We start from the raw sequence: 27,612 nt of genomic DNA, 5'->3' as shown, positions 1-27,612 counted from the left end.
TTAGTTAACTTACTTAGTTAGCACTTGGTTCATTACATCATCGGTCAGAACTGCCCAAAAGTACTGTCGAGATGTACCTCCGTATGTACAGAGTACAAAACAATTTGTCTGTACTCCACCGCTGATGTTAGTCTGGAGCATGTCGACGGTTCATATTTCTGGCACGCCTTATTATTTCGTGGTATGGTCTTCAAATGCGCAGCAATACGAGGTCTCGCTGTTGAGGACAGGTACGGAGTACCGAGCCGATCTTACGGCTGTCGACCCCGCCCCGCTCCGTTTGTAAGGTCAGTACGGAGTACGTACACTGTACAGTAAAGATCAATCTACCAGAGCCACGGCTTAGGCTACCTAAATATGGAGAGTAGTACTTAAACCTCCCCCCACAGTATATCGTCAAAGCCACACCTTCACAGGCACTCCTATGCCCCCTTCCCTGCTCCCCTACTCACCTGTCAATTCCGTCAGCCGTGTCGAAAAGCGGACTTTTCAAAGCGCTTGCCCTTCCTGAAATCCATCGACACCCTCTCGCTAGACCTGAGAGCCGCAAGCAAAATGAATGTGATCAGACTTCAAAGGTTCGTTGCCCTATTTTTTGAAAACCCGCTTACTCTTCGCACCTTTGCGCTGCCTTCTTTATACTTCGTACTGTTTCTAATCGCACCTATAGGAAGTACCCGCAGTTTGAGCAGGGTGAGATTTTTTCTCTCCAGGACGCGTTCCGGAAGTTAGATGTGGACGACAAAGGGTATCTAGATGAGGGCACGGTGATCAAAGCCACTCAGCAATCAGAGCGTCAACCCTACGACGCGGTGCGACAAACACTAAAAGAGGTTGAGCTTGACAGCTCACGTCGAGTGGAACTTGAAGATTATGTTGATGTGAGCGTTCCCGCTTGACAAATATCTTTTGATTGTAAAGCAGCTAAACATGATTCAAAGCTCATTGCCAAACTTCGCTCCGGCTCGGCACAAGGCGCACCTGTTCGGGACCCGGTTTCTGCGGCTGCCCCCAATGCACCACGGCACGCTTCGAAAGGTAGTGTAGGAGGGAAAATTCATGTCCAAGGTTCCTCCTCGAATGTGACGCATACAATCAATGAAGATGAGAGGACTGAATTCACGAGGCATATCAATGCTGTTCTCTCAGGTGATCCGGACATTGGACACCTTCTACCCTTTCCTACCGATACTTTCGAAATGTTCGATAAATGCAAAGATGGGTTGGTTCTGGCCAAACTGATCAATGACAGCGTTCCGGATACGATCGACGAGCGCGTCTTGAATAAGTCTGGCAGGAAAATAAAGGAGCTTAATGCTTTCCACATGACTGAAAACAACAACATTGTCATCAACTCGGCTAAGGGGATCGGGTGTTCGGTCGTGAACATCGGAAGCGGCGACATCATAGAAGTGCGAGAACATCTTATCCTAGGCTTGATTTGGCAAATTATTCGCCGCGGCCTGCTGGGGAAAATTGACATCAAACTCCACCCCGAGCTGTACAGGCTTCTTGAAGAAGACGAGACATTGGAGCAATTCCTACGTCTTCCTCCTGAGCAGATCTTGCTGCGCTGGTTCAATTACCACTTGAAGAACGCGCAATGGCCGCGAAGGTAAGCTATATTGGTACCCCCCACCCATGCATAATTCAAATGCCTTTTTGGTTTGTTTTTTTGGCCTTACAGATCGAGGGCTGACAGCGTCACTTTCCCAAAAAGGGTTACAAATTTCTCCACCGATGTGAAAGACGGCGAGAATTACACCGTCCTCCTAAATCAATTGGCACCTGAACTTTGTTCACGACAATCGCTCGAGACTCGAGACCTACTACAACGTGCAGAGGAAGTGCTGACAAACGCGGAAAAGTTAAACTGTCGCAAATTCTTGACTCCAACATCACTTGTTGCAGGGAATCCAAAACTTAATCTTGCGTTTGTTGCTAATCTATTCAACACCATCCCTGGTCTTGACCCGATTACCGAGGAGGAAAAGCTGGAGGTTGAGGACTTTGATGCCGAAGGGGAACGGGAGGCAAGAGTGTTTACCCTATGGCTAAATTCACTCGATGTGCAGCCCGCCGTCAATTCATTGTTTGATGACCTTCGCGATGGAGCCATCTTGATGCAAGCATACGACAAGGTTATTCCTGGAAGTGTCAACTGGAGGCATGTCAACAAACCGCCAGCATCGGGACAAGAGATGATGCGCTTCAAGGCAGTGGAGAACACCAACTATGCCATCGAACTTGGTAAATATCATGGTTTCTCCTTGGTGGGTGTGCAAGGAGCAGATATTACTGATGGCCAACGGACCCTGACACTGGGCTTGGTGTGGCAGCTGATGAGGCGGGATATCACTAACACTCTCTCGAGCCTGGCAAGTCGACTGGGCAAGCGCGAAATTACCGACTCAGAAATGATCAAATGGGGCAATGACATGTCTCGCAAAGGTGGTCGCAGCTCTTCCATACGCAGTTTTAAGGATCAGTCGATTGGCTCCGGCGTGTTCCTGCTCGATGTGCTTAACGGCATGAAAGCCTCCTATGTTGATTATGATCTTGTAACTCCAGGCCAGACTGACGAACAAGCCTATGCGAACGCAAAACTAAGCATCAGTATCGCACGCAAGCTAGGTGCAACTATTTGGCTGGTGCCTGAGGATATCTGCCAGGTTCGATCTCGTCTAGTGACTACCTTTATCGGTAAGTGTTCTCCAATAGGTAACTACTTGTATCGAGGATATAGCTCTAATCTTTTGTTTACTCAGGATCTCTTATGGCTACACACGAGAAAATGTAGTAAGCAAGCTCGGGAAAGAATAGCTATCTCGCCCCGCGCTACTCTACTAAACTGTTTTTGCTATGTTTATGGTGCGGGTATCATCACTTGAAATTGTCATTTATAATAAAAAATAAGTAGGAAAACAATATTACTATTCTTGCATTTGTGGAGGCTCTGTAAAAACATTTCATACTGAGTTTCCGACAACGTCGCGGTAAGCTAAAACAATCGCAATACATACTACCGGCTGGTGTTACTAGTAAGTACATAGTTTGGTACTTTTAAAGGTTAGAAATGAAAAGACTCCGAAATTGGTTCTTCATGGAATATTAAGATTGGAAGAACTCTGGTAAACGATACTGCTTGGTTGTTGAAGAAAAAGAGTTCTAATGACGCAGGTAAAGTATCATTGACCCCTTCGTTCTTTCCAGGTACTACTGTACTGCAGTTAGTGGCAAAACTCCCATGCATGATATCTAGAAGTATATAAGACTGCTACAGGATGAGATCACCGGAGTTGCATCTAGATACGTAGTCCGAGTTAATCAATCTGCAGTTACAAGTCAACTTTGGTCGTAGTGTCAAGAGCCGATTCTGAGCAGCAACGGCATCTTTGAAGCATGAGCAGCTAATAAGCTCCGTTTGAAAATAAAACGGAGCATACTGCACAATCAAATAAATCCAAGACCGACGACTATGCGTATCTTACTGCACCTACCTCCAAGTGCGCCTGGATCACCAATTGAGAAGTCTGTGGTATTGGATATAGTAAATCCTACGGCTACTAGTGACAGCGTCCTTTGCAGTTTTAAGCGGCTATCGAGGATCACGACCGGAACGTCACAGGCGAGGATGGGGGTTATAATCGTTTTATATTAATCTGCGACGGGAGGCGAAAACGAACGGACCGCTTTCATCGAAATCAACGTTAAGGACGACGTGATTCGGCGGAGGTGGAATTGGAAATGGTAAAATAAAATAGACGGATCGGCGTGAGTTCGAAACTGATTCCCGCTTCTATGCAAGATATGATGAATACCACGTGGAATAATTAAACTCGTGCCAGAGGTAATGAGCACTTAGCCGTCATTTCTTTACCAAACTCCTTTCCTTTTCCGGCTCCCGTTCAGCTTTACCTGCAAAGTCATGTGGCAGAGAAAACAGAAAGAGAAGGAAAAAGGTGAAAGCAAATGTGACGTAGCAGGAAGACAGTAGTGTAGCAAAAAGGAAAATAAAATAAGGTGGGGAAAAAAAAGTGTAAGTGGGAAGAATCAAATTGAGCAGAAATTTAAGATAAGTTCGATCAAGAGTGCGGTGATGAGGCAGGTGAAAACAAGTCTCCGGACCTAAGACCGGTTCCCAGCTACCAGAACAATTTAGAAAGCCACGTGCTTAGTGAAGAGTTGTCAGTATGCCATCGAGTCTCTCAGGAGCCCGACAAGTAATGGGGTGGAATGGAGCGTTATACTTTCTTCGCAAAGACAATCTACTCAGCAGTGTCAAGCTCGTCGTGAGCGGACGTCAAGGGTTCTAATGGAACTGTCTTATTTAGCAGATGTTGGAAGCTAGTTGGGGAAACGGGAACTCACCCTTCCTGTCTTCGCCATTCGGGCCATTCTCGTGCTCCTCGTCACGTCGTTCGCGCTCCTCATCACGTCTTTCTCGGTCATCCTTGATGTCGCGATCTCTCTCGTCGGGGCTGCGGGAGCGGTCACGAGAGCGGTCACGGTCTCGACGGTCGTAGTCGCGGTCTCGGCGGTCATAGTCACGGTCACGTCGTTCATAGTCACGGTCGCTTCTATCAAATTCGCGCTCATACCTATCATCTCTGCGCGGCGAATAGTCTCCACGAGCACGCCGGGGTGAGGGTGATCTACCACGGCGAGGGGGAGTCCGGTCACGCCGGCGGTCACGGCCGGAATCAAAGCGCCATGACGCAGACGGCGGGGTCCTTGCCCACTGATTATGATGTTAAAAACAAAAAATAAGGATATGTAGCCATGACAACGTAACGTACTTCGATTTTTAATAAATCATCGCGACCAATCCTTTTGTTGTGCATCTCATGATATGCATCATCTGCATCACGGCGACTTTCATACTCCACAAATGCGAACCTGGGATAGATGTCAATCTTAGTGAAGTGAAAAACATCTAGTGAGAACATACAAGCGGCTGGAAGGAGTACGCGGCGCAGGGATATCACATCGAACAAGACGCCCGTACCTAGGTTAAGTTAGTATGCTATGTAGAAACAATTGTATGTGAATAGCGGAAATAATGCGAAGGTACGGTAGGAATAGGAATATGGCAGAAGTGCAGAAGTACAATGAAAAGAAAAAATGACGGATTAGGGGATTCGATTGGAATGGACACGTCTAGTGGGACAAGATCTTTCATAACATGACAGGATTGCATCTCCGGCGCCGATATTGCGAGGACCGACCGAGAAGAACAGCGAAGGTGGAGGGAGATGCGGTTCGGATGGATCATGGTAGCGCGTGTGGCAATCGACGAGCGGCACATACCGTTCGAATTCGTAGGCAAGGTCGCGAGCTCGGGTGCCATGGCCAAAGCCAGTGACGTATAGCGTAGTACCAGGACGGGACATTATGATGAATTGCTGGCGGAAATACACGAACGAAAAGGTTTCTGGATGGAGGAGTCGACTAAAGGACTCGAGTGAGGTGAAGGTAGGAAGTGACAAAAAAGACTGAGCAGGGATGGGTTGAGTTGGCTAGAGGCGGCGGCATATGCCAGAAGCGAAGTAGTACTTGGTACGTATCCAGCAAACACCTCAATGACGCCAACGACAACCCTTAAGGTGCGTCAATTACAGGAAGTAGTACTTTAGGCTACCTCCTGCAGAGACTCGGGGTAGTTTGGTATCGACATAATAAATATTCCCCATTTCATATTTACGTGTTTCGGTAAAGCTAGACTGCTTAGTTGAATGATCCCTGTAAGGTGTGAGCGGAGACTGCTATTTACCTCTAGAGATCTTAATTATCGAACCAACGCATCTGCTTGCGATCACTTTAAGGGCAGTGAGAAGAATATTTCAAGGGGAGGTAAGCAGCTACGGGCTGAAAGAATAAATAAGGGTTTTAGGATTAATACTATCGAACTAAATAGTTAACTAACTTGCCGCGTGCTTAATAACAACGCCTGGTAGTTCTCAAGTCACTTCCTGGGAGATATAGCCTGAGGAGGCTCCCGAGGTCGATTTATGGAACCCGACGTGGTGAGTTTTTCCGACTTTCCCCAGGCGGCTATCGGAATCCCCTTACGTTCCCGAACCGGGACCTAGTTGGAATCAATACCCTTAACATTCGCGAGCTTCAAAGGGGCCGATCAGCTCGTCATACTTATTCATATTCTGATTTATTATCCAGGCTTACCGCGTCTCGGAATTCTTAAACGGCGCCATCCGTCGTTTTGTTACGGCCGGCTCTTCTACCTGGTTCATTCTGTTGCACGATGCAGCTCTAACCATACACACATGGCTAGTGCAGCATTCAAAGATCGAATATCCAAATCTCGCTACATTGCTGCATATTGGTCTATATATATAAACGCTTGAGGCCGGAATTGGTTGGCATAGCACGATACACAGCATACGAGTGAGCGAAGACTGTTCATTTGTAAGTAACATCGGGCCCAATGCCCGGAGTTACTTTTAGACAACTTGGTTACCTATCGTTAGATCCTCGCATTTATTAGCCCAGAATGAGCTTAGATCGCCAGGATGCTACCCGGCATGATCGACCGGATGGCGATGGCAAAAACGCTTTGTCGAAAATCTCGCAATTACCACCACCTGCATCAAATAAGGTAGGCAGGGCGCATGATTTTACTTATCACTCCCGCTAATAATGCACAGGGACCATTCCCGGAAAATACCTCTCCCGTATATGGGATTAAAACTACAGTTTCCGAGCCCGTCACGGCAGCTTTCCTTGCTGGGGGTGTAGCGGGTGCTGTATCCAGAACCATCGTGTCGCCACTCGAACGTTTGAAAATTCTCCTCCAGATCCAGACGGTTGGAAGAGACGAGTATCGGCTGTCCATTTGGCAAGCACTTAAAAAGATTGGAAAAGAGGAAGGCTGGCGAGGCTTCCTGCGAGGGAATGGCACGAATTGTATACGGATCATACCGTACTCGGCAGTTCAGTTTGGGAGCTATAACTTCTATAAAAGAGTGGGTTCTTAGCTGGACGTGACAGTTTCTTGGGACGGAAGTATTAACATTTGCAGTTTGCGGAGCCTTCACCAAATGCGGACTTGACGCCAATACGCCGACTTGTGTGCGGAGGCGCGGCCGGGATCACATCGGTCGTCATCACATATCCTCTTGATATTGTCCGTACTAGATTATCTATTCAGTCAGCTTCGTTTGCCGCTCTCAAACAAGAAATTGCCGGAGAGAAATTGCCTGGCATGTTTACCACCATGGTCTTGATCTATAAAAATGAAGGCGGATTCCTAGCGCTTTACCGCGGTATCATTCCAACTGTTGCCGGCGTTGCACCATATGTATGGAGGGGCACTTGAGGGTCTAGCGGGTGATCTTTGTTGGCTAACTTTCTTTAGGTTGGTCTTAACTTCATGACATATGAATCAGTCCGTAAATACCTGACCCCCGAGGGGGACTCTACACCCGGTGCCCTTCGTAAATTACTAGCGGGTGCTATCTCAGGGGCAGTGGCGCAGACATGCACATATCCATTGTAAGTTGACTCAATTGAACCATCTCAATTGCTCCTCTTTTTATCATTAACCATATTAACCGCGCTTCAGTGATGTCCTTCGGCGACGCTTCCAGATCAATACGATGTCTCACATGGGTTACCAATACGCGTCGATTTTTGATGCGGTGAAAGTTATTGTGGCTGAAGAAGGAATGCGCGGTCTTTTCAAGGGCATCGCGCCAAATATTCTCAAAGTGGCACCGAGTATGGCCAGTAGTTGGCTCAGTTTTGAGCTTACTCGAGATTTCTTTTTAGGATTAGATGAAAGGTGATGGTATATATGAAATGCGGGTGTCTTCACTTCGGTGTCAAATGCTCTCAGCGAAATGACCAACAATACGAGGAGTACACGATTCTACGTGCCAGTTGTTATTCCATGTTGATCTACCATTCAAAACTCTATCCTCTCATGCTTTGCTAGTACTAGATAGTAAACCGAGAAGGGTCCTTTCAATTTCTAATAGAAGCGGCCATTTCTTTACGTCGCTAACACAAACAATTTGAATAGAAATGAAAGGTTTTAATGCTCTGTATTATACATTCCACTTTGCGTTATGTGTTAGGAAAGGAATACCATAAGGACAGGGTTAATAATACAGTAAAACCTGTCTACGCCGTATAACATTATAAGCAGTGAAATTCCTTGACGGGATGCTCGACTGTACGATTTGAGTGTCTCGACTTGGAAATTTAGCCAAGAAATCGGACCCGGCGTTGCATACCCCGGCCTAGCCCAGGTGTTTCTCGAAATGTACTAGCGTAGGGCTCAACCCGCACACACCGTCCATCCCATCTGAAAATCATCTATTGAAACCCTCGACGGCTTCACTTTGCATCCGGGTGCGACAGTCAGCCAACTTCGAAGTCGAAAACTCTCCAGCAGCCATGGGTATGTTTCAGAAAATATACAAAATCATGAGTCCTGACAGACACAATTGAATGGGGATTCGCGTTATTCCCTAACGCACTGCTTTTTCCCTCTATTCAAACGAATCCTGCTGATTATAGGGGGACAAATAGGTATCGACTTGGACCGCCACCATGTGCGCAGCACCCATCGCAAAGCGCCGAAAAGCGAGAACGTTTACTTGCAGGTTCTGGTGAAGCTTTACCGCTTCCTTGCCCGTATGACCGATCTTGAACATCTGCCGTTTTTTGGATAAGGGACATTTGACGGCTAACTAGTAAATTCTAGGCCGCACGGAATCGAACTTCAATAAGGTTGTGTTGCGCCGCCTTTTCATGTCCCGTATCAACCGCCCACCCGTCTCGCTTTCCCGCATCGCGTCGAATGTAACCGAGTCTCACCAAGGCAAAACCATCGTTGTGATTGGCACCGTTACCGATGACAACCGTCTCCTTACTGTCCCCAAGCTTTCCGTGGCTGCCCTACGCTTCACTTCTACTGCCAGGGCTCGCATCGAGAAGGCTGGTGGTGAGACTCTGACTTTGGATCAACTCGCCCTACGAGCACCAACTGGAGCAAACACTCTCCTCCTCCGTGGCCCCAAGAACGCCAGGGAATCCGTGAAGCACTTCGGTTTTGGTCCTCACAAGCATAAGGTTTGTGCTCCTGGTATTTCTCTGGATTTTCGTTTGTATGTTAATCTTGGCCTAGAAACCGTATGTGCGAAGCAAGGGTCGGAAGTTCGAGAGAGCTCGTGGTCGCAGAAGATCCCGTGGTTTCAAGGTCTGAGGGGAATAGTTGAGATTGTCGTGGCAATCAGGTTATTCCGAGATAAATTTGAGATTGTCCTATAAGGGCGTGTCTTTGTCGAAACCTGTCGAGCCATAGCCGCCACCACACCGAGCTGGCTTGAATGTAGAGACATACCATTGATTGAACGATAACTTCCGGTAGGTGGCGTCGATCGGGATAAGGAAAAATGAATATGTTTAAATCTTCTTGAATTCAAATATCGAAACTACAGTATCTGTAAATTCTGGTGCTTATACCTTTTGCCTTGGGGCCCATCAAAATAATCGCTAGCTCTGTGGCCATCGCCTCGAATCAGATACTTATAGATAGTCAACCCATCCAAACCAACTGGTCCCCTAGAATGTATCTTATTCGTGCTGATACCAACTTCCGTGCCAAATCCATACCTCATTCCGTCTGCGAATCTTGTTGATGCATTCCAAAATACTCCTGCACTATCAACACCTTTCATAAAAATGTTTGCGATATCCTCTGCCTTCGTCACGATGATATCGGTGTGTTTGGAAGAGTGCGAATTGATATGGGCTATTGCTGCCTCCACGCTAGTGAGAGCCGAGTCGGAAGATATTGTTTTAACAGCCAGCGTAAGATCAAGAAACTCGGTCCCAAAGTCCGAGTCATGAGCATCCTGAAGCGACTGTGTTTCCGTAGAGGTCAAACTTTCCATGAGCGCAGCTTTGGAGGACTCATCGCACCGAAGAATAACACCCTTAGATATTAATCCCTTCGCGACAAACAACAAAACGCTCTTCAGAACACTTTGGTGTACGAGTAAGGTTTCTAAAGAGTTGCAAGCGGCAGGATAGTCGGTTTTTGAATCCACTATAACCTTGACGGCAATTTCTGGGTCAGCATCTGAATGAATATATGCGGAGCAGAGGCCGTCTGCATGGCCAAGGACTGGTATTTTCGTGTTGTCTTTCACAAATCGAACAAGATCATTGGAGCCTCGGGGTATAACGAGATCGATAAGCGAGTCCTGTGCCAACAGGTCGGAAACAGCTGCTCGTGTTTTCACAAGTTGGATGGACGACTGCGGCACCTGGGTATTCGATATAGCCTCCGAAATTGCCTTGGATATCATGACGAAAGATTCAGTAGATTCTTTCCCTCCTTTTGAACATCAGCGAGGGTTTCATAATGAAAATGGTATTACTGTGTGCGCAGACCTTTTAGTATCGCAGCATTCCCTGATTTTATCGACAAGGCAGCAATGTTCGCGATGACTTCGGGCCTAGCTTCGAAAATAATCAAGAGAACCCCAATAGGGCATGCCACCTTTTCCAGAATAAGACCATCGTCGAGGAGCGTCCTTAATGTAACGTTGCCAACTTGAACAGTATCAGAAATCTGTATTGGGGGGAAAAAAGGACACAAGTGAGAAAATCAACAGCTCAGGGTTTAATGCATACTGGGATCTTTTAGGTTCCTAACACTTAGAATTCCCTGCAACATATCCTCGTATTTTCCAGGTCTTGACAAATCGAGCCGCTTCAATGCACTATGGCTGAGGCTGCCGCCATCGACAGATTGTTTCGCTGTCTGGAGGTCTCTGGCATTCGCTTCGAGAATAGCTTCCTTATTTGCCAAAAGGGCATCATGAAGGGCTGCGAGGGCTTCGTTGCGATTTGCTTCAGACAGTGTTGCGAGGTGACGCGAGGCCAAGGACGCAGATTTTGCGATGTCAATCGCTGATGAGTCCGTGAGAGACATTCTGAGAGCCAATTACACTGACTGGCCTGGCTGACACCTAGTGGTTTCAAAGTTGGTGAAAGATTGCCATGAAACAGAAGATAGGTGCGGTGGGATCTTCAAGCAAGTAAGTACGTACCAAGACGTCCGGGCGAACAACTACCTAACCAGAGGGAGGGGCGTCACGAAGTGGGGTTTTGGTCGTTTGGTGGGTCTATAACTACATCGGTACGTAGCATTTCTTAGTGCGGTATGTACGTACTACGTGGTCAACTACAACGAAGCTCCCAGTATCTACGGCCTGGGTACCTCGAAGGCTTTTTTGGAAATACCTACTTTGGGTGCCTTGCTTCTTGTAAAACCTAATTAATGAGCAACTGGTCAATGGCTCGTTACTGAGCACTTGGGTACTGTGAAACGCTGCCTTCGGGCCGCTAACCCTAATCCTGATGTCTTCCAGTTGTTGTAGGTTTACTCAGTCGCTTGTACCGTGCGACTTACTCGCATGGCTGTTCGTAAACTCTAGCCCCATTCAATAATAGTATTAGTAGGCATTCCCCATGAGATCTTCATCTATGTCGCCAACATCACCACCATCCGCCTCGCAAGAACCCACCACGCCGGATTTCTCCGAGTTGCCATTCCACGTCTGGTTATTAACTATGAATTGGAGATTCTCACTCGAAATCCTCAGTGTGCGATCCGTCTGAATTACTCCTCGGGCAATCGTACTCAAAGCGTGCTTTGTCTGTATCAGCCTGGCGCGTATATACTCTTCGCGGAGGCCACAAGTCCGTGTGGTCGGGGCGAAACGTAGCATTGTGGTATTCTCACTGCTCGACGAATGGGAAAGGGTAGCTTTCAATTCATTTGACATCACCAGCGAGACCACAAATTCCTCGATGTCATGGGAAACTTTCGAACAGGGTGAGGCCCGTTGTAACACATCCGGCATTGTGAGTGCAGAAAATATTACTCCTAGTTTTATAACAACGAACTTATCGTACGCCTCAAATATCAGAGACACGAGCCCGGAATTGTTATCCTACAGTTTTCAGCAATCAGCAATGCAGTGGACCGGCGTATTGAGACATACAGCTCGCCAAATGGCCCGTCCTATGTTGATCTCGGCGGCCAACTTTCGCATGTCGCCCTTTTCGAAGGCTTCGGCCAGTGAAATGTATGGTCTCGCTAGTGACTGGTAAACCCGCATCACATGAGGTGCGATCAAACTGGAGGTGGGAGGGAGCTAATAGGATCGTGTTGGTCAGGTCCAATTATGCGTAGAGAAATATCCTTAAGAAAAATGAATCACCTTTCCGTGTCCAAGCAGGTTTACCAACATCCACTTTTTGTACGCCTCCACCATAATTTTGCTAACCGAGTTAGCGGTTGGCGACGATATAACGATATTCAAACAGTGGGATGCCCGATCCCATTGTTTAACAGCCATATATATCATCGCACTGTACAAATAAAACTGAAGGTGATCCCGGTACGTTAAATCCTTTGAAAAGCCAGACGTATCGGTAATAAACACTTCATCGGATGCCTGCACCGAGCATAAAGGGTGTTCGGCGCGTGCGTGTTCTGAATCGGCAGGAAATTGGTAGAGGAATTTATCCATGATGGGAAGTGCATATGCATACGACGATGAATGTAACGCGAGTTTGACGAACATCTGATGCATTGATGTAAAAGTCCCGGAAGTTTCAAATCGTTCTAGTGCATCCCTAATCACTTTAACAGCTAAAACTGGCTTCATTAGGTCAATATAATGGCGGTTTACGGTCTTCGTTGAAGTGGATGTCTTACGTTTGAAACAGATTGAGCAGCACTTGCGATGAGCTCAACTAGTCGGCGCCATTCATGACCAGCATATCGAATCTGAATGGGGTCAAATAAACGCAAAAGCCTAACTGCGTGTTTCCATAGATTGTAACCGGGTAGCAGATCATCCGGGATATCACGGTTCGTTCTTTTCTGGATATGGTGTATTTGAAACCGGAGCAGGAATAGGAATGATAAGCTATGTATGGCAGGGTTAACGGCCTGTAGTAAGGGTGCAGGGGTTAGTTCATGGATCTCCCAGGGTTTATATTTGGCAGTTTGTTCATGCGGCATGTATCCTTACTTCCAGGAGCTCATTGACGTCCGCTGTGCTTGGAACGAGGCCAGGCCGCTTGAGATATGCAAGCAGATCCCGAAGCTGACGGTCATAGTCGTTGTCGGTTGTATCGGCAGCCCCATGGCCGCGAGATGGCGCCGCATACAATTGTGCGAGAAAATCTGACATACTTGGGGTAGGATCAGATGCCCGATGAGATGGAGGTAAGAGCTAGCTATGTAGTAGCTACTCTATCAGATGTGGGGTATGCGGGTGGTGCTTCTTAAGGTTACGTTCCGGCTTCCTTCGCTGGAACTCTACTGGGGAGATACTGGAGCAGCTTTGATGGCCACCGACCACTTTAACCCTTCCGTAACTATTAAACTAACGGGCTTGATAAATAATACATAGTAGGTATGGGGAGACTGTCTTCTTAGACAGGGTAAAATGTGAGGTGAATAGTACCTTCTGTTATACTTATGGGCAGCCGTGTTTGAAGTAAGCTCGTCACGTACCGTAGTTGACCCATGGCTGCTTAGTGCCGTGGGTCAGCCATCTTAATATAAAAAAATAATAATTATCATATAGCAGACCACCACTTGCTTGCTAAGTAAGATAAGAATAATAAAAAGTTAGGATATATTATTTCTTATAGATAAGACTAAGAAAGGTTTTTTTTTTTTTTTTAATTTAACTTGAATTTTAAAAGTTTATTAAAATCCAGGCATATTATATAGTAGTATATCTGATATTATTAATTAAAGAATTAAAAAAATATTATTATTATAATTTATTTTTTTTAGAGATTTTTTTCTATTTATAATTTAATTAAAAACTTGTAGCAAGTTGACGCTTTGATATGTCATGGATTAGTTGGTTAAATTATGGCCGTACCGCCGCCTATCTTTGTTGATTTTCCTGAAGTTCTTGTCTAGTACTGATTTAGACTAGCTTATTAATTAATTAATTATTTTAATACTACTATTTCTATCTAGCTATTTTTATTAATTAATAAATTATCTTTATTAATCCTAATAATTCTGTAAACTAGTAGTATATCTATTAATTAAGATCTTAAATAATTATTTTTTTTATTAATTTTATTAGGTTTTTTCTAAATAAATTATTATATAAATTAAAATTTAAGTTTTATATAGTTTTCTACTATTTTTTAATATTTTAATATATTTTATATTATTATATTACTCTATCTTTATTCTATTTATTAATCTACTTTTATCTAATTCTACTTTTAATTTATTAATTTATATTAAGTTTATTCTTAGCTTTATTAAATATATTTTTTATTTATTAAAAATCTATATTTTAAGGGGTCTGCTACACGTATACCGGCCTTGCTATCTATATACCAGCCCCTACTACTTATACACTAACTAAACCTAATTAAGAAATTTAAATTATATATAAATTAGATAATATTCTTTATTATAATAATAATTTAATATTACTCTCTTACTCTATATAAGTTATAGCCTAGGTTAATATAATAATAAAGAATATTAAAAACTTTATAAAAATATTTATTAAATATAATTATATCGCAAGACAGCAATCTTGATAGAATTAGTAAAGTATTAAATTAGTTTAATTAACAGGATCTAGGAAGTGGAGCTAAAATTATTTAACTAGAATAATATAAGTCTGCTAGTATATAAATATAATAAATAGTAGAAGATCTTTAATATATATTAATAAATAATAATTAGTTATATTATAATAATAAAACTAAATAAGAAAACTTTATATTCTTATAAATATATATTAACTTAAATAGGAAATAAGAAATAATATATATATAAAATAATAATTAATAATAATAATAATAGATCTTTTTTACTTAATTATTCTTTAAATATTTTTTATATTTTATAATTACTTTTTTAATACTAGTAAGATTTTATTTTAATACTTATTAATCTTTATTAATATTATATCTAGCCTAATATACTAAGTATTATATAAAATAAATATAATTTTAATTTTAATAAATAGACTACTTATTAATAATTTTCTTAATTTTTTAATAATTATTATTTTTAAGATAGTAATTATTAGTAATATATTCTAGTTTAATATAATATTATTTATAAAAGTCTTTATTAGAATTTAAAATAGATTCTAATTAAGTAATAAATATAATAAAATATATTTTTTAATTTAATAATAAATCTTTAAGTTAGTAAACTTACTTTTTAATATATTTAATAATAATAAATAGATTAGTATATTACTTATTAAACTTAAATAATAAATATTAAAAAATAAGTAACTTATATCTATAATATAAATATAAATAAATAAACTTATTAAGACTAAATATAACTAATAAATATTTTTAATTATATATAATCTTTATTTATATTATAGTATATTTTACTACTTCTTTAATATTTAATCTAATATTAAAATTTTATTTAAATATAATATTTTAAGATATATATAGCTTTATACTAAATAATAATCTATATAAATTTATTTTAATAAATAAACTTTATATTTTATTAATAATTATAATAATAGTAAGTATTTAGTTTAACTAAAATAAATCTTATATATAAATATAATAAAATATAATTTTAATTTATTAAATTATTTATTTAGTCTATCTATTTAATTATAAATAATAAATAATAAAGTAGTACTAGTTAATATTAAAAATTTTATTAAATAAATCTTTCTAAAAGCTTAATATAAATTAGATATCTTTATTAAAAATAAAATCTCTTAATAATCTTTAATTATAGAAATAAAAGTAGTCTATAAAAATAATATCTTATATAAAAATAGTTTATATAAAGTATCTAAAAACTAAACTAATATATTTAATAAATTTATTAATAAGTACTAATATTATATTAAGATCTTATTTATTATTAGTAATCTCTAAAATATATCTATTAATAATAAAGCTATTATATAAAAGATATATAATAAAGTTTATAAATATTAAATTAAATAATACTAATATAAATAGTATAAATTATAATAAATTATATAATAAATAATAATAAATATTATTTTTTAAATATATTAAATAATAACTAATATATTTATATAATAGCTTTTAATCTTTATAAAATATAATTTTATATAAAGTATATATATAATTATTAATATCTTAATAATTATATTTATTATAAATTATAGTAAATATCTCAGCAGCTATAATATAAAATATATAAAGCTAGGATTTTTAAATAATAAATAAATATTTATTAGTCTTATCTAAAATCTTATATTTTTATATATAAAGTAAACTATTTTTTAAAATAAAAAATAAATAATTTATATTATTATTACTCTATAATACTTTAATTATAGTAATAGCTTAAGTATTAAATAAATAATCTTCTTATAAATATAGCTTAAAGCTTTTAGATAACTAGATACTAAAAAAAAGTAAATTAATAAAATATTTAATATTTTAATTAATTTAGCTACCAGAGAGTTCTATATATTTAAAAATAATAAACTTAATATTAGTATTAGAGCTTTATTTATTTTTAGAGTCAGTACTAGTTTTTAAGTTATCTAGATCTAGTATAAAAATAATAATAGTTTACCTAGAATAAAATAATTAAAATAAAATATCTAATATAATATTAGTATATTTAAATTTATAAAATATTATTAGTATATTTAAATTTATAAAATATTATTAATTAAAATTATTAAATAAACTAACTAGCGTGTACTAAGTATAGATTTAGATTTTCTAAAATAATAATTGATATAAATAATTACTTTAAAATACTAATAGTAAAAGTATAATTAATATAAATAATAATTTATTTTATAGATTTAATTATATACTAAATCTTATATAGTATCTAAATAAAATATAATATTTTTAATTTAATAAGCTAATATAATTACTTATCTTTAATAAGTACTCTACTTAACAATAAGATAAAATATATATATATTTTAAAAAGTAATACTAAAAAATTATTCTATATATAATTATTAGTATTATTAATATAATATATTATAATTTTATAATCTTTACTATAAATATCTAGATTAATATAAAGTATAATAAACAGGTTAAAATAATATAAAAATTATAACTTTCTAAATTAAGCTTATAAATTATTAAATACAGTAACTTTTATAGGATTAGAATTAATTAAATAAATATTTTTTATATATTCTTATTTTATTTATTCTTTATAAGGAGTTTTTTAAGAAGTAATATTTTATATACTTATAGTAGATTAATATATATTAAAGTATTTAATATAATAATAGAATTAACTAGTAAGATTTATATAATATTTAAGATTTTTTAGTATATATAAAAACTCTAATACTAGTATAACTTTAAATTTCTTTTAGTAGATATTATTAAATCTAGAATATTAACTTATTATTTTAGAAGCTATATAGAAGAAAAGCTAATAAATATTTTTATAAATTTTAGCTTAATATTTATATATTATAATTAACTAAATATTAATACTAAATACTTAAAGTACTCTTTTAGGATTTTTAAAGTAATAATAATATTATTAATATAGACAGACTTTAATAAATATAATAAATTTATATAATAATAGATTTATTTAATATTAAATATAAAATATAGAATTAATATATTTTATAATAATAATATAGAATACTTTCTATCTATAATAAAATATAATTATTAGATATTTTTAGTAGACTCTTTTAATAAATTATTAATACAAAATTTAATAACATTAATAATTAAGATAAATTAATAATTATATATAAAATTAATAATATCTTATTATATAGATATAAAATAATAGTTAAGTTCTAATTCTTTATTTACTTTATATAAATTAATTATAATATAGCCTTTTTATTTTATTTTATTGATTTATAAATTAATAATAGTATACTAGATAATAAATATAAAAAATTTAATAAAGATATAGCTAACTATAATTTCTATTTTATTTAAATTATAAAGAGGATTAAAGATTTTATTAATTATTATTTTATTAGTAGGGCCCACGCGGTAAATATAAAATCTAAATAAATATTATTTTTAATTATTTTTTATAAGAATCTTTATTTATTAATCTTTAGGAATATTAATTATTCTAATATTAGAACTATCTAGATTAGTCTAAATATTAAATTAATTAACTAGATATTAATAATATTTAATTAAGGATTTATCTTATTTATAGTAGATAGTAACTCTATTTAATAATATATAAATATTATTAAATAATATTTCTTACTTAGTAATTTAGGTAAGTTAAGATATATATATTTTTTATTTTTAATAGATTTATTATTATTTAAAATATTTATAAAAATATTTATTAAAGTATATTTTATATAGCGTCTGTACTTATAATTTAAACTAGACTAAAAATCTTAATATATATTCTTAAAATTAAAGTTATTATATAAATCTAGATAAAACTCCTCTAGTTCTTTCAAACTATTATTAAAATATAAAAATTTAATAATAAATAAGTAAACTAAGTTACTGTATATTTAATATAATAGATAGTAATATAATTATAGTTAAATATAATACTAAAATAAATATATCTTTTAATTAATATAGAAATAGGACTTTTATTAACTACTTTAATAAATATAAATTTATTATTTATTAGATATCTATATACTAAGACTTTATTAATTAATTCTTAATTACTAATAATTAGTCTATTACTAGATATAAATATAAAGTCCTAGCTAGTAGATAAAGATTTTTATAAATATATAAATATCTTTATATAAAAATATATAGATAATTTAGTTTAAATTAAAATATATATAAAAATTTTAGATTTAAATAGATTATTATTCTTTATATAATATTTAATAAATATAATAATATTTCTATATAATTTAATAGTAGTAATTAATCAATTACTAGATATTATAATATCTTACTTAATTATAGTTTCTATACCTAAGAGTAATTTAGTACTAAAGTTCTTAATTAAAAAAACTATTATAAATAGTTTTATAAATATAGAATCTTTAGATATCTTATTAAAAAAATATAGATTAAATATAATATATATATTAAAAAAATATTTTAATTTTAAATTACTAATAATAATAAGCTACTTTATAGGTTTAATTTTAATTCTAAGAATTAAGTATAGGAATCTAGTATTACTAATAAATTAAAAATATTTAATATTAAGTATAATTTTCTTATATATTTTAATTATATTTATACTAGTTAAAGTAACTATACTTTAATAGGTTTATAATAAAGTAATATTTAGTTTATAATTATAATCTAACTTAATAATATATACTTCTAAAAATATTATTATAAATATAATATAGAAAGTAGCTATAAAAATATTAATTCTTAAAGTAAACTTCTCTAATTAATTAGAATTAATATAATTTAGAAGATATTTATATAGATATTTATATAAATATTTATATAATTTATTTTTTAATTTAAATTTAGTTTAATATATAAAGTAAACTAAATATAATACTTAAAATACTAGATTAATATTTTTTTTAATACTAATTATTATAGTATTAATAAGGTTAGTATTAAGCCTAAATTTAATATTTATTTTAATATTAACTTTATATACGGTACTACTATAATATATAGAGAAATTAGATAAAAAATATTTAATATAAATAATAAATATAAATAAAATTAAGAATCTAGTTAGATTTATAGACAGGAATATAGATATTATTTAAAATATAGATATAATAAATTATTCTATATAATAAATATTATTATTAAAAGATATTTTAATTTTAATATTATAGGTATAGTTATTACTTAAGTATTAATTTTAAGATTAATAATTATTATAATTCTTATTATAATTAAAGTTTATTTAAGCTAGCTAGTTTTAATAAGATTCTATAAAGAATCTATTATATAAAAATCCTAAAAAATTAATATTAAAATTAAAATTAAATAATAAGCTTTAGCTTAGGATTTAGTTCTACTATAGATAGTAATTTTAGTTTTAATATAGATTTTATAAGATATAGCTCTAATTATATAATTATTAGTAAAATAATTAATATATAAGATAGAATATTAGATTATTTTAAGAATAATATTAATTAATAAACTATTATTATATATTATTCTAATTATAAAAACTATTATTATAATTATTATTATTATAGTAAGATTTAGAACTATTATTTAAATTATTATTATAAGACTTATTTTTATAAAAGTTATATTTAATAGATAAGTTTTACTAGAGATACTCTTTATATTCTAGTTACTTAAAAAAATTAAATAAATAAAATATTAGTAGTAGATTTAGATATATCTTTTTAAAGATAGATATTAAAATAGTTCTATATTATAAATATTTAATTAAAAAGATTAACTATACTAGTAGTTTAATAGTAATAAATAATATTCTTTATAAAAAATTAAAAAATATAGCTAGCTTTAATATTAAAATAATTATAATTTAGAATATATAATTTTTATAGTACTATTTAAAAATTTATTTTAAAATAATATAGTAGATATACTAACTAATCTTATTTTATAAAAATAATATTGTGGCAGTGCCCGCCTGCTTGCCTTTATTGCTTATCGTTGCCTTGCTTCGCTAGTACTAATTCAGCTTAGCTAATAATTAGTTAGTTATTTTAGACTTATTATTTCTATACAGCTGTCTACCTTGCTTAATTAATTATCTTTTTTAATAATTTTAATTTCTATAAATTAATAGTATATCTGTTAATCAGGACCTTAAATTATTATTTTTTATTAATTTTTATTAAATTCTTTCTGAATAAATTATTATATAAGTTAAAATTTAAGTTTTATATACTTTTTTACTATTTTCTAATATTTTAATATATTTTATACTATTATATTACTCTATCTTTATTCTACTTGTTATCCTACTTTTATCTAATTCTATTTTTAATTTATTAATTTATATTAATTTCTTACTTAGCTTTATTAAATCTATCTCTAATTTATTAAAAATCTATACTTTAATCTCTTTCTGATATTTTAAGTCTCTTATTTATTTTAATACTAGTAAACCTAGAGCTCTATCTTACTAAACTTAAATATTAATTATAAGTATTTTATAAGATTTTATTAAGTCTCTATATCTAGTAATTTAATATTTTATTAATTTATCTTATTAAATTTATTATTATATATATCTCTATACCTATTTTTATAAAGACTTACTAATATCCTATTTTTTAAAAAATTAACTATTCTTTAATTAATACTACTATTAATAAATTTTATTATCTTATTAAAAATATATATTATAATTAGTATTCTAATTACTTAGAGTAAATTAAATTAATAGATATTCTAAAAACTAATAATATAAATTTAATATATTCTCTTAATATTTATTTATATATTTTATCTACTATATTATTATATATATTCTCTATTACTAGTAAAGATAAAGCTAAGGCTATTATTTCTAAAAATTAATCTTACTAAAATATTAAATCTAATATATTTTTAACTATATCTATACTATCTACTTTTATTTTAATAAATTTTAAATTATTTAATTCTTTAAATACTCTATCTATTATTTATTCTATCTAAATCTATTAAGTATTATTCTTACTAAATATTTAGAAGTATCTATTATTTAATTCTTTTAAACTAAGAATTACTAAATCTTTTTTAACCGCGGTTAATTAATCTATCTCTAAATTAATATTATTTAACTTAGCTGAAGCTATAACTCTAATTAAATACTTTTAATTTAAGCTTTTTATTAATTTATCTATTATATTTTCTATTAATTTTAATACTAAGCTTAAAGCTTATTTATACTATTAATCTTAAGTATATATAAAAAAGTAAGCCTGTTATTAATTTATAAGCTTATTAAATACTAATCTAATAATATTAAATACTAGCTTTAGTAAAAGTACTAATCTCTTAAATTTATATATAAACAGCTCTATAAATCTATTTATAAATATAAATTAAGACTTTAAATCTATTATACATAATCTTATATATATACTATAATAGATATAAGTTATTATATAAAATAACTAAGCTGTTATTAATACCTATATTATAGAGCTTAAATTATATTAATATTATAAATACTATTCTAGATTATATTACTATCCTACTACTAGTAATAGACCTCCTAATAACAAAGACTTTTCTAATAATAAAAATACTAATAATTTATCTAATAATAATCCTAATAATAATACTAATACTAATATAATTTTTATATCTAAAGCTCTTAATACTACTAGTATATAAAAGATAAATAATATTAATTATTTTTAATCTAATATATATAATAATATTTTAATAAAGTATATATATAATACTATATACTATAAAGATATTAATATTTTTATTAATTATATTTAAGATATTACTCTCTATAAAAATGAAGATCTTATTAAAGTTAATTTTTAAGTATATCTTTATAATACTGTTATCTAATAGTTTATATTTTAATTTAATATTCTTAAAAAAATTATTATTTATATTATATTTTTTAAAGAAGAGTAGATCCTATATCTTCTTAAATAATTTAAATTAAATTTTTATTAAATATTCTAGAAGCTCTATACTATATACTATATTTATACTAATATTTATACTAATAAAATTATATAAGTATTTATTAAAAATATTATCTATTACTATTATACTGCTGAGATTAATAACTAATTTAACTAGATATTTATTATTTAGAACTATTTAAATATAAATCTTTAATAATATATTTCTAAATCTAAAACTAATACTATTCTTAGTACTTTTCTTAAGATTCTAAATTAAAAATAATATCTATAGCAGAATCTTACTATTAAATATAATAATTATAAGGCTAGCTGTATTTAAGACTTAAATAATAATAAGAATAAATTTAAAGATAATAGATTCTATAACTTACTATTCTAGTAAGATAACTATAATAGCTATAATAGTAATTATAATAATTAATAAAATAATATTAATTAGTAATATAGCTGCCTATTATATTAATTCTTTAGATAATAGTACTAGTTATATATTATCAGACTATAATATTAATATCTTATAAATATATTCTTATTATATTAATAAAATTATCTTTATTAAGTATAAGACTATATCTATCTAATATACTAAGCTAATAATAATAAACTTTTATATAATAAGCTCTCTATAAATAATAGTAACTAAGTATCTAATACTAATACTAATACTAATATAAACTTTAATAATAATTCCTGAAATCTATATTAATTATAGAATTAAATAAATACTTATCTTATTAAGTAGTTTTCTATTAAATCTAATATCTAAGATTAATCTACTTACTAGAATATTAAACTAGTATATACTTTCCTTAAAACTAGTACTTATCCTATTTATTTTACTAAATCTTTTATCTAAATTAATAATTATCCTATTTATTATAGAGAATCTAAAATTAGAATTATTAAAATAGTCTATTTAAATAATAAAAAAGATAAGATTTTTATTAATTTTATTAAGATATACTATATTAGTACTAAAGTTAAATAAAAATATTTAATTATAATAAAGGATTTATTTAATTTTACTATAATTAAATTTTTATATTTCTTAGTTACCTACTTCTACTATTTTAATATATTTAAATTAAATAATAAGCTATACTAGTACCTTCTCTATTTATATAATAAACCTAATAAAGTAAAACCTACTTATAAAATAGTATCTATAATAAGCTTACTAAATATAATTATTATTAAATTAAATACTATTAAATTACCTAATATTAATATTTTATATATTTAGAAATCTACTAGTATCCTAGTCAGCCTGAATACTACTAAATTATTTAAAGAAATATATCTTAATACTAGTTATTATAAATTAATTAGTAATACTAACTTTCTATATACTATCCTAAATATTAAAATAAAAAAAATAACTAAAATCTTTATTATTAATAGTATTAGCTTTAATTATATATCTAGTCTCTATACTTATTTTTACTTTTATTTCTTATATTTATTAACTAATAATATTCTATCTATATTTATATATATTTTTATATTTATTTATATAGCTAATATCACTGCTAAACTCCTAATTAGAACTAAAATTATAAATTATAAAGATATAGTTATTAATATTAGATAATAATATACTATTATCTATTTATACTAGAATATAACTATCCTAGTTTATTATTAAAATAATAATTAAATAAATTTTATTAAAATTTATATTATTTCTAGAATTAAAATATCTTCTTACTTAAAATATAAGATTCTAGTATCTATAAAATCTACTTTATTTAATTAAGATTTAGTCTTTAAATCTAAAGTATTCTTAAAGTTAAATCTCTATATTTATACTTACCTTATAGATAACTAGTTTTTATTTATTAAAATATCTAATCCTATCTCTAAATCTATTATTCTACTTAGCTACTAGTATTTAAGAATTATTAATAACTCTAAATTTACTTCTTTTTTTCTATTAAGTCTGAAGTTGTAGAACTTATCCTAGTATACTTAATTAAATAATAGTCTTTTTTTATTAAATAATATAATTTAAATTCTATTTATTTTATTTTAAAATCTGGTTTTAATTACTAGTATTACTAATATATTAAATAGTTATTTATTAATATATTTTATATCTTTACTAAAGTTTTATTAACTAAAACCTACTATAATATCAGTAATCTACTAAATAAAAATAATATCTTATTAAAAAATATAAAAATATTATTTAATAGAGTTATAATCTATACTAAAAATCTTAAAGTTATTTCTTATTTTACTAAACTTATTTTCTATTTTAATATCTAGGGAGATAAAATAAATATTAATTTAATTATATATATTCCTAAATCCTAATAAATAAAAATTTTATTAAAAGAAAGTTAGAAATACTATATATTAAAGTCTAAAGTATATTAAATATTTTTAAAAGACTAAGCTATTATTAATAAAACTCTAGATTTATTATATAAAGCTAGAAAACTTAAGTTTATTATTATTTATATATTTTTTAGTTATTTTATATTTATTATTTAGTATACCGTGTTTGATTCCTAAACTTAAATAAATAAAGATAAAGATTATATTATTATAGACTTATATAATATAAATAAAAAAGTAGAATTTAATTAATATTTAATTTTAATATAATAAGAAATTATACTACTTATTTATAGATATAAATATATTATTATTATTAACACCTATAAGTTCTTTTATTAATAGTTAATATATTAAGATTATTAAAGATATCTTATTATTATAAGCTATTATAGCTAAGAAATCTTTAATATAGTTATTATAAAATTTATTAATTCTATTTCTTTTATCTAATATTAAATAGATTTATATCTAGCTAAATTTAAAGTATTTTATTAAGTATATATTAATAATATAGTTATTATCTTTATTATACTAAATAAATATATTAAATACTTAAGCCTAGTATTTAGTTATTTATAAGACCTAAATATTAAAATTAAATTTTTAAAAGTATTTATTAGTTTTTCTTTTATCTAATTACTTAATTAAAGAATTAATATTCTTAGTTTAACTATACTTATTAAAAAACTTAAAGTAATCTTCTTACTAAAATTCCTTATTACTTTATAAAATTTTAAGTATTATTTTAGATTAATTAGATAGTTTTACTATTAAATTAAATACTATACTATCTAAAGTAAATCTTTATAACTATATAAAACTAAATTATTAAAGAATAGATTTACTAAAGATTAAGTTTATTAAAAATATATTAAGTATATTATTATTAATAAATCTACTAATATTAAATACTTAGTATTTACTAATCTATAAAATAAATTCTATAATCCTTAGTTCCTAATATATTTTAATCCTAAAAAGTAATTTTATATTAATATTAATACTTTCTATATTATATATAGAGTTATAGTTTATTATATTAAAAATAAGTATCTTAATTATTCTATTTTTTTAATATAGATTAAAGTATTATTTATCTTATTTCTTAGTTAACTACTTACTAGTATTAAGTATAACTACTAGTTAATAGAACTTAAAGTCTCTTATTTTATTTAAACTATATATAAAATTTATTATTATATTAAGTTATTAAAATATTTTATTATTATTTATACTAATTATTTATTAATTATTAGTATTTTAAAATAATTATTATTTTAATTTATTATTATTAAGAACTTAAACTATTAATTAGTCTATATTAGTTAATATTTATAATAATTTAAGCTTACTATTTATTATAAGCCTGGAAGGACTAATATTATTCTTAATATTTTATTATAATTATTTTTAAAATTTTTAACTATAATAAAATACTATACTAATATATAATCTCTAAATCTTAATAATTTATATATCTAAATATATTATATTTTTATAACTATTAAACTTACTAATAAGTTTAAAAAATATTTAAAGAATAAATATCTAAATAATTATTATATCTTATTAATTCTTAATACTCTAAAGAATAGTATTAATACTAAGCTTTCTTATATAATTAAAGATAATCTATTATATATAAAATACTAAGATATTATTAATAATCTTAAAAATAATACTATTATTATTAATAAATTATAGATTTATATTCCCTATTTTATAGCTTATAAAGTTTTTAAAAAGATTTATAATTAATATAACTATTAAGACTTTAAAAAATATATATAAAATATAAAGAATTTTATTATTTATAAAAATTAAAAATTTTGAAAGAAGTATATCTTATATTATTTATTATATAATATTAATATTAAATAAAAATATAAATTTTATAATAATTTTTAATTAATCTTTACTATTTTTATTTTATTTAATATACTTATTATAGACTTTATTATTTCTTTTTTTTTTAAATATATATAATACTAATAGTACTCCTTATACTACTTATAAAAATAAATAAGAATATAATACTTTACTTATTATTATTAATAAATTTATAAAATAAATTAGCTTTTTTCTAGAATAAACTATCTTTACTACTAAATATTAAAGTATACTTATAATATAATATTTTTAAGCTTATAACTAAAGTATTTTTTATTATATTATTTTAAATTAAGACTATAAGTTTATCTCTACTTTTTAGTAAGTAATATATAAAATAGCTAATATAATCTAGTATTATATAACTATATATTATTTATAAATAAATAATTAATTAGAATATATAATATAAGTTATTAAAATTATATTTTACTATAGTTATACTACTAGTTATTATATATAGTTAAGCCTTTTACTAAATATTATTATTATAATTAATAGCTCTAAGAATATTATTACTAATAAGATATCTTATTAATTACTATTTAATCTTAATTTTTATATTTCTTAAAATATATTTTATAAGTTTTTTAAATAAGACTTTAGCTCTTATTTTAATATAAAAAAAGTATATAAATTTACTAGTATTTAAATAAAATATATCTATAATACTTATTATATATTTATATTATTTAAACCTAAGTTATAAGTTTATTTTTATTTATATAAAAATTATAATTTACCTATTATTATTAGTACTTTTTTTAAATTAAGATTTTATTATACTAGATCTTTTACTATTACT

The 27,612-nt window shown here is 29.7% G+C and overlaps 6 protein-coding genes across 6 annotated transcripts; 3 read left to right on the top strand and 3 right to left on the bottom strand.

The window, feature by feature from the left end:
* Positions 1-555: 555 nt before the first annotated feature.
* On the top strand, positions 556-2,800 carry sac6 (fimbrin; the record flags this gene model as incomplete). The annotated part of the gene is made up of 5 exons (XM_041704907.1): positions 556-578; positions 671-881; positions 942-1,615; positions 1,721-2,703; positions 2,769-2,800. 5 exons carry the CDS (start codon positions 556-558, stop codon positions 2,798-2,800), a joined length of 1,923 nt encoding a protein of 640 aa, XP_041550174.1.
* Positions 2,801-4,268: 1,468 nt separating this feature from the next.
* On the bottom strand, positions 4,269-5,393 carry APUU_10807S (RNA-binding protein; the record flags this gene model as incomplete). Its single annotated transcript, XM_041704896.1, has 5 exons — positions 4,269-4,321; positions 4,372-4,741; positions 4,800-4,899; positions 4,952-5,008; positions 5,311-5,393. The coding sequence occupies 5 exons, from the start codon at positions 5,391-5,393 to the stop codon at positions 4,269-4,271; spliced, it is 663 nt and encodes a 220-aa protein (XP_041550173.1).
* Positions 5,394-6,511: 1,118 nt separating this feature from the next.
* Positions 6,512-7,805, top strand: APUU_10806A (putative mitochondrial carrier protein; the record flags this gene model as incomplete). The annotated part of the gene is made up of 5 exons (XM_041704885.1): positions 6,512-6,616; positions 6,666-6,983; positions 7,040-7,318; positions 7,376-7,512; positions 7,583-7,805. The coding sequence occupies 5 exons, from the start codon at positions 6,512-6,514 to the stop codon at positions 7,803-7,805; spliced, it is 1,062 nt and encodes a 353-aa protein (XP_041550172.1).
* A 613-nt stretch (positions 7,806-8,418) lies between these two features.
* On the top strand, positions 8,419-9,229 carry APUU_10805A (60S ribosomal protein eL18; the record flags this gene model as incomplete). The annotated part of the gene is made up of 4 exons (XM_041704874.1): positions 8,419-8,422; positions 8,554-8,658; positions 8,729-9,096; positions 9,152-9,229. The coding sequence occupies 4 exons, from the start codon at positions 8,419-8,421 to the stop codon at positions 9,227-9,229; spliced, it is 555 nt and encodes a 184-aa protein (XP_041550171.1).
* Positions 9,230-9,458: 229 nt separating this feature from the next.
* Positions 9,459-10,966, bottom strand: APUU_10804S (glutamate-5-semialdehyde dehydrogenase; the record flags this gene model as incomplete). The annotated part of the gene is made up of 3 exons (XM_041704863.1): positions 9,459-10,366; positions 10,423-10,584; positions 10,666-10,966. 3 exons carry the CDS (start codon positions 10,964-10,966, stop codon positions 9,459-9,461), a joined length of 1,371 nt encoding a protein of 456 aa, XP_041550170.1.
* Positions 10,967-11,489: 523 nt separating this feature from the next.
* APUU_10803S (putative COP9 subunit 3) lies at positions 11,490-13,241 on the bottom strand (the record flags this gene model as incomplete). The annotated part of the gene is made up of 5 exons (XM_041704852.1): positions 11,490-11,990; positions 12,042-12,194; positions 12,261-12,704; positions 12,761-12,997; positions 13,080-13,241. 5 exons carry the CDS (start codon positions 13,239-13,241, stop codon positions 11,490-11,492), a joined length of 1,497 nt encoding a protein of 498 aa, XP_041550169.1.
* Positions 13,242-27,612: the final 14,371 nt, after the last annotated feature.

The sequence above is a fragment of the Aspergillus puulaauensis genome, chromosome 1 (assembly GCF_016861865.1).
Source record: "Aspergillus puulaauensis MK2 DNA, chromosome 1, nearly complete sequence".
Taxonomy (NCBI): Eukaryota; Fungi; Ascomycota; class Eurotiomycetes; order Eurotiales; family Aspergillaceae; genus Aspergillus; species Aspergillus puulaauensis.
This window is presented reverse-complemented; position numbering and strand designations above follow the sequence as displayed.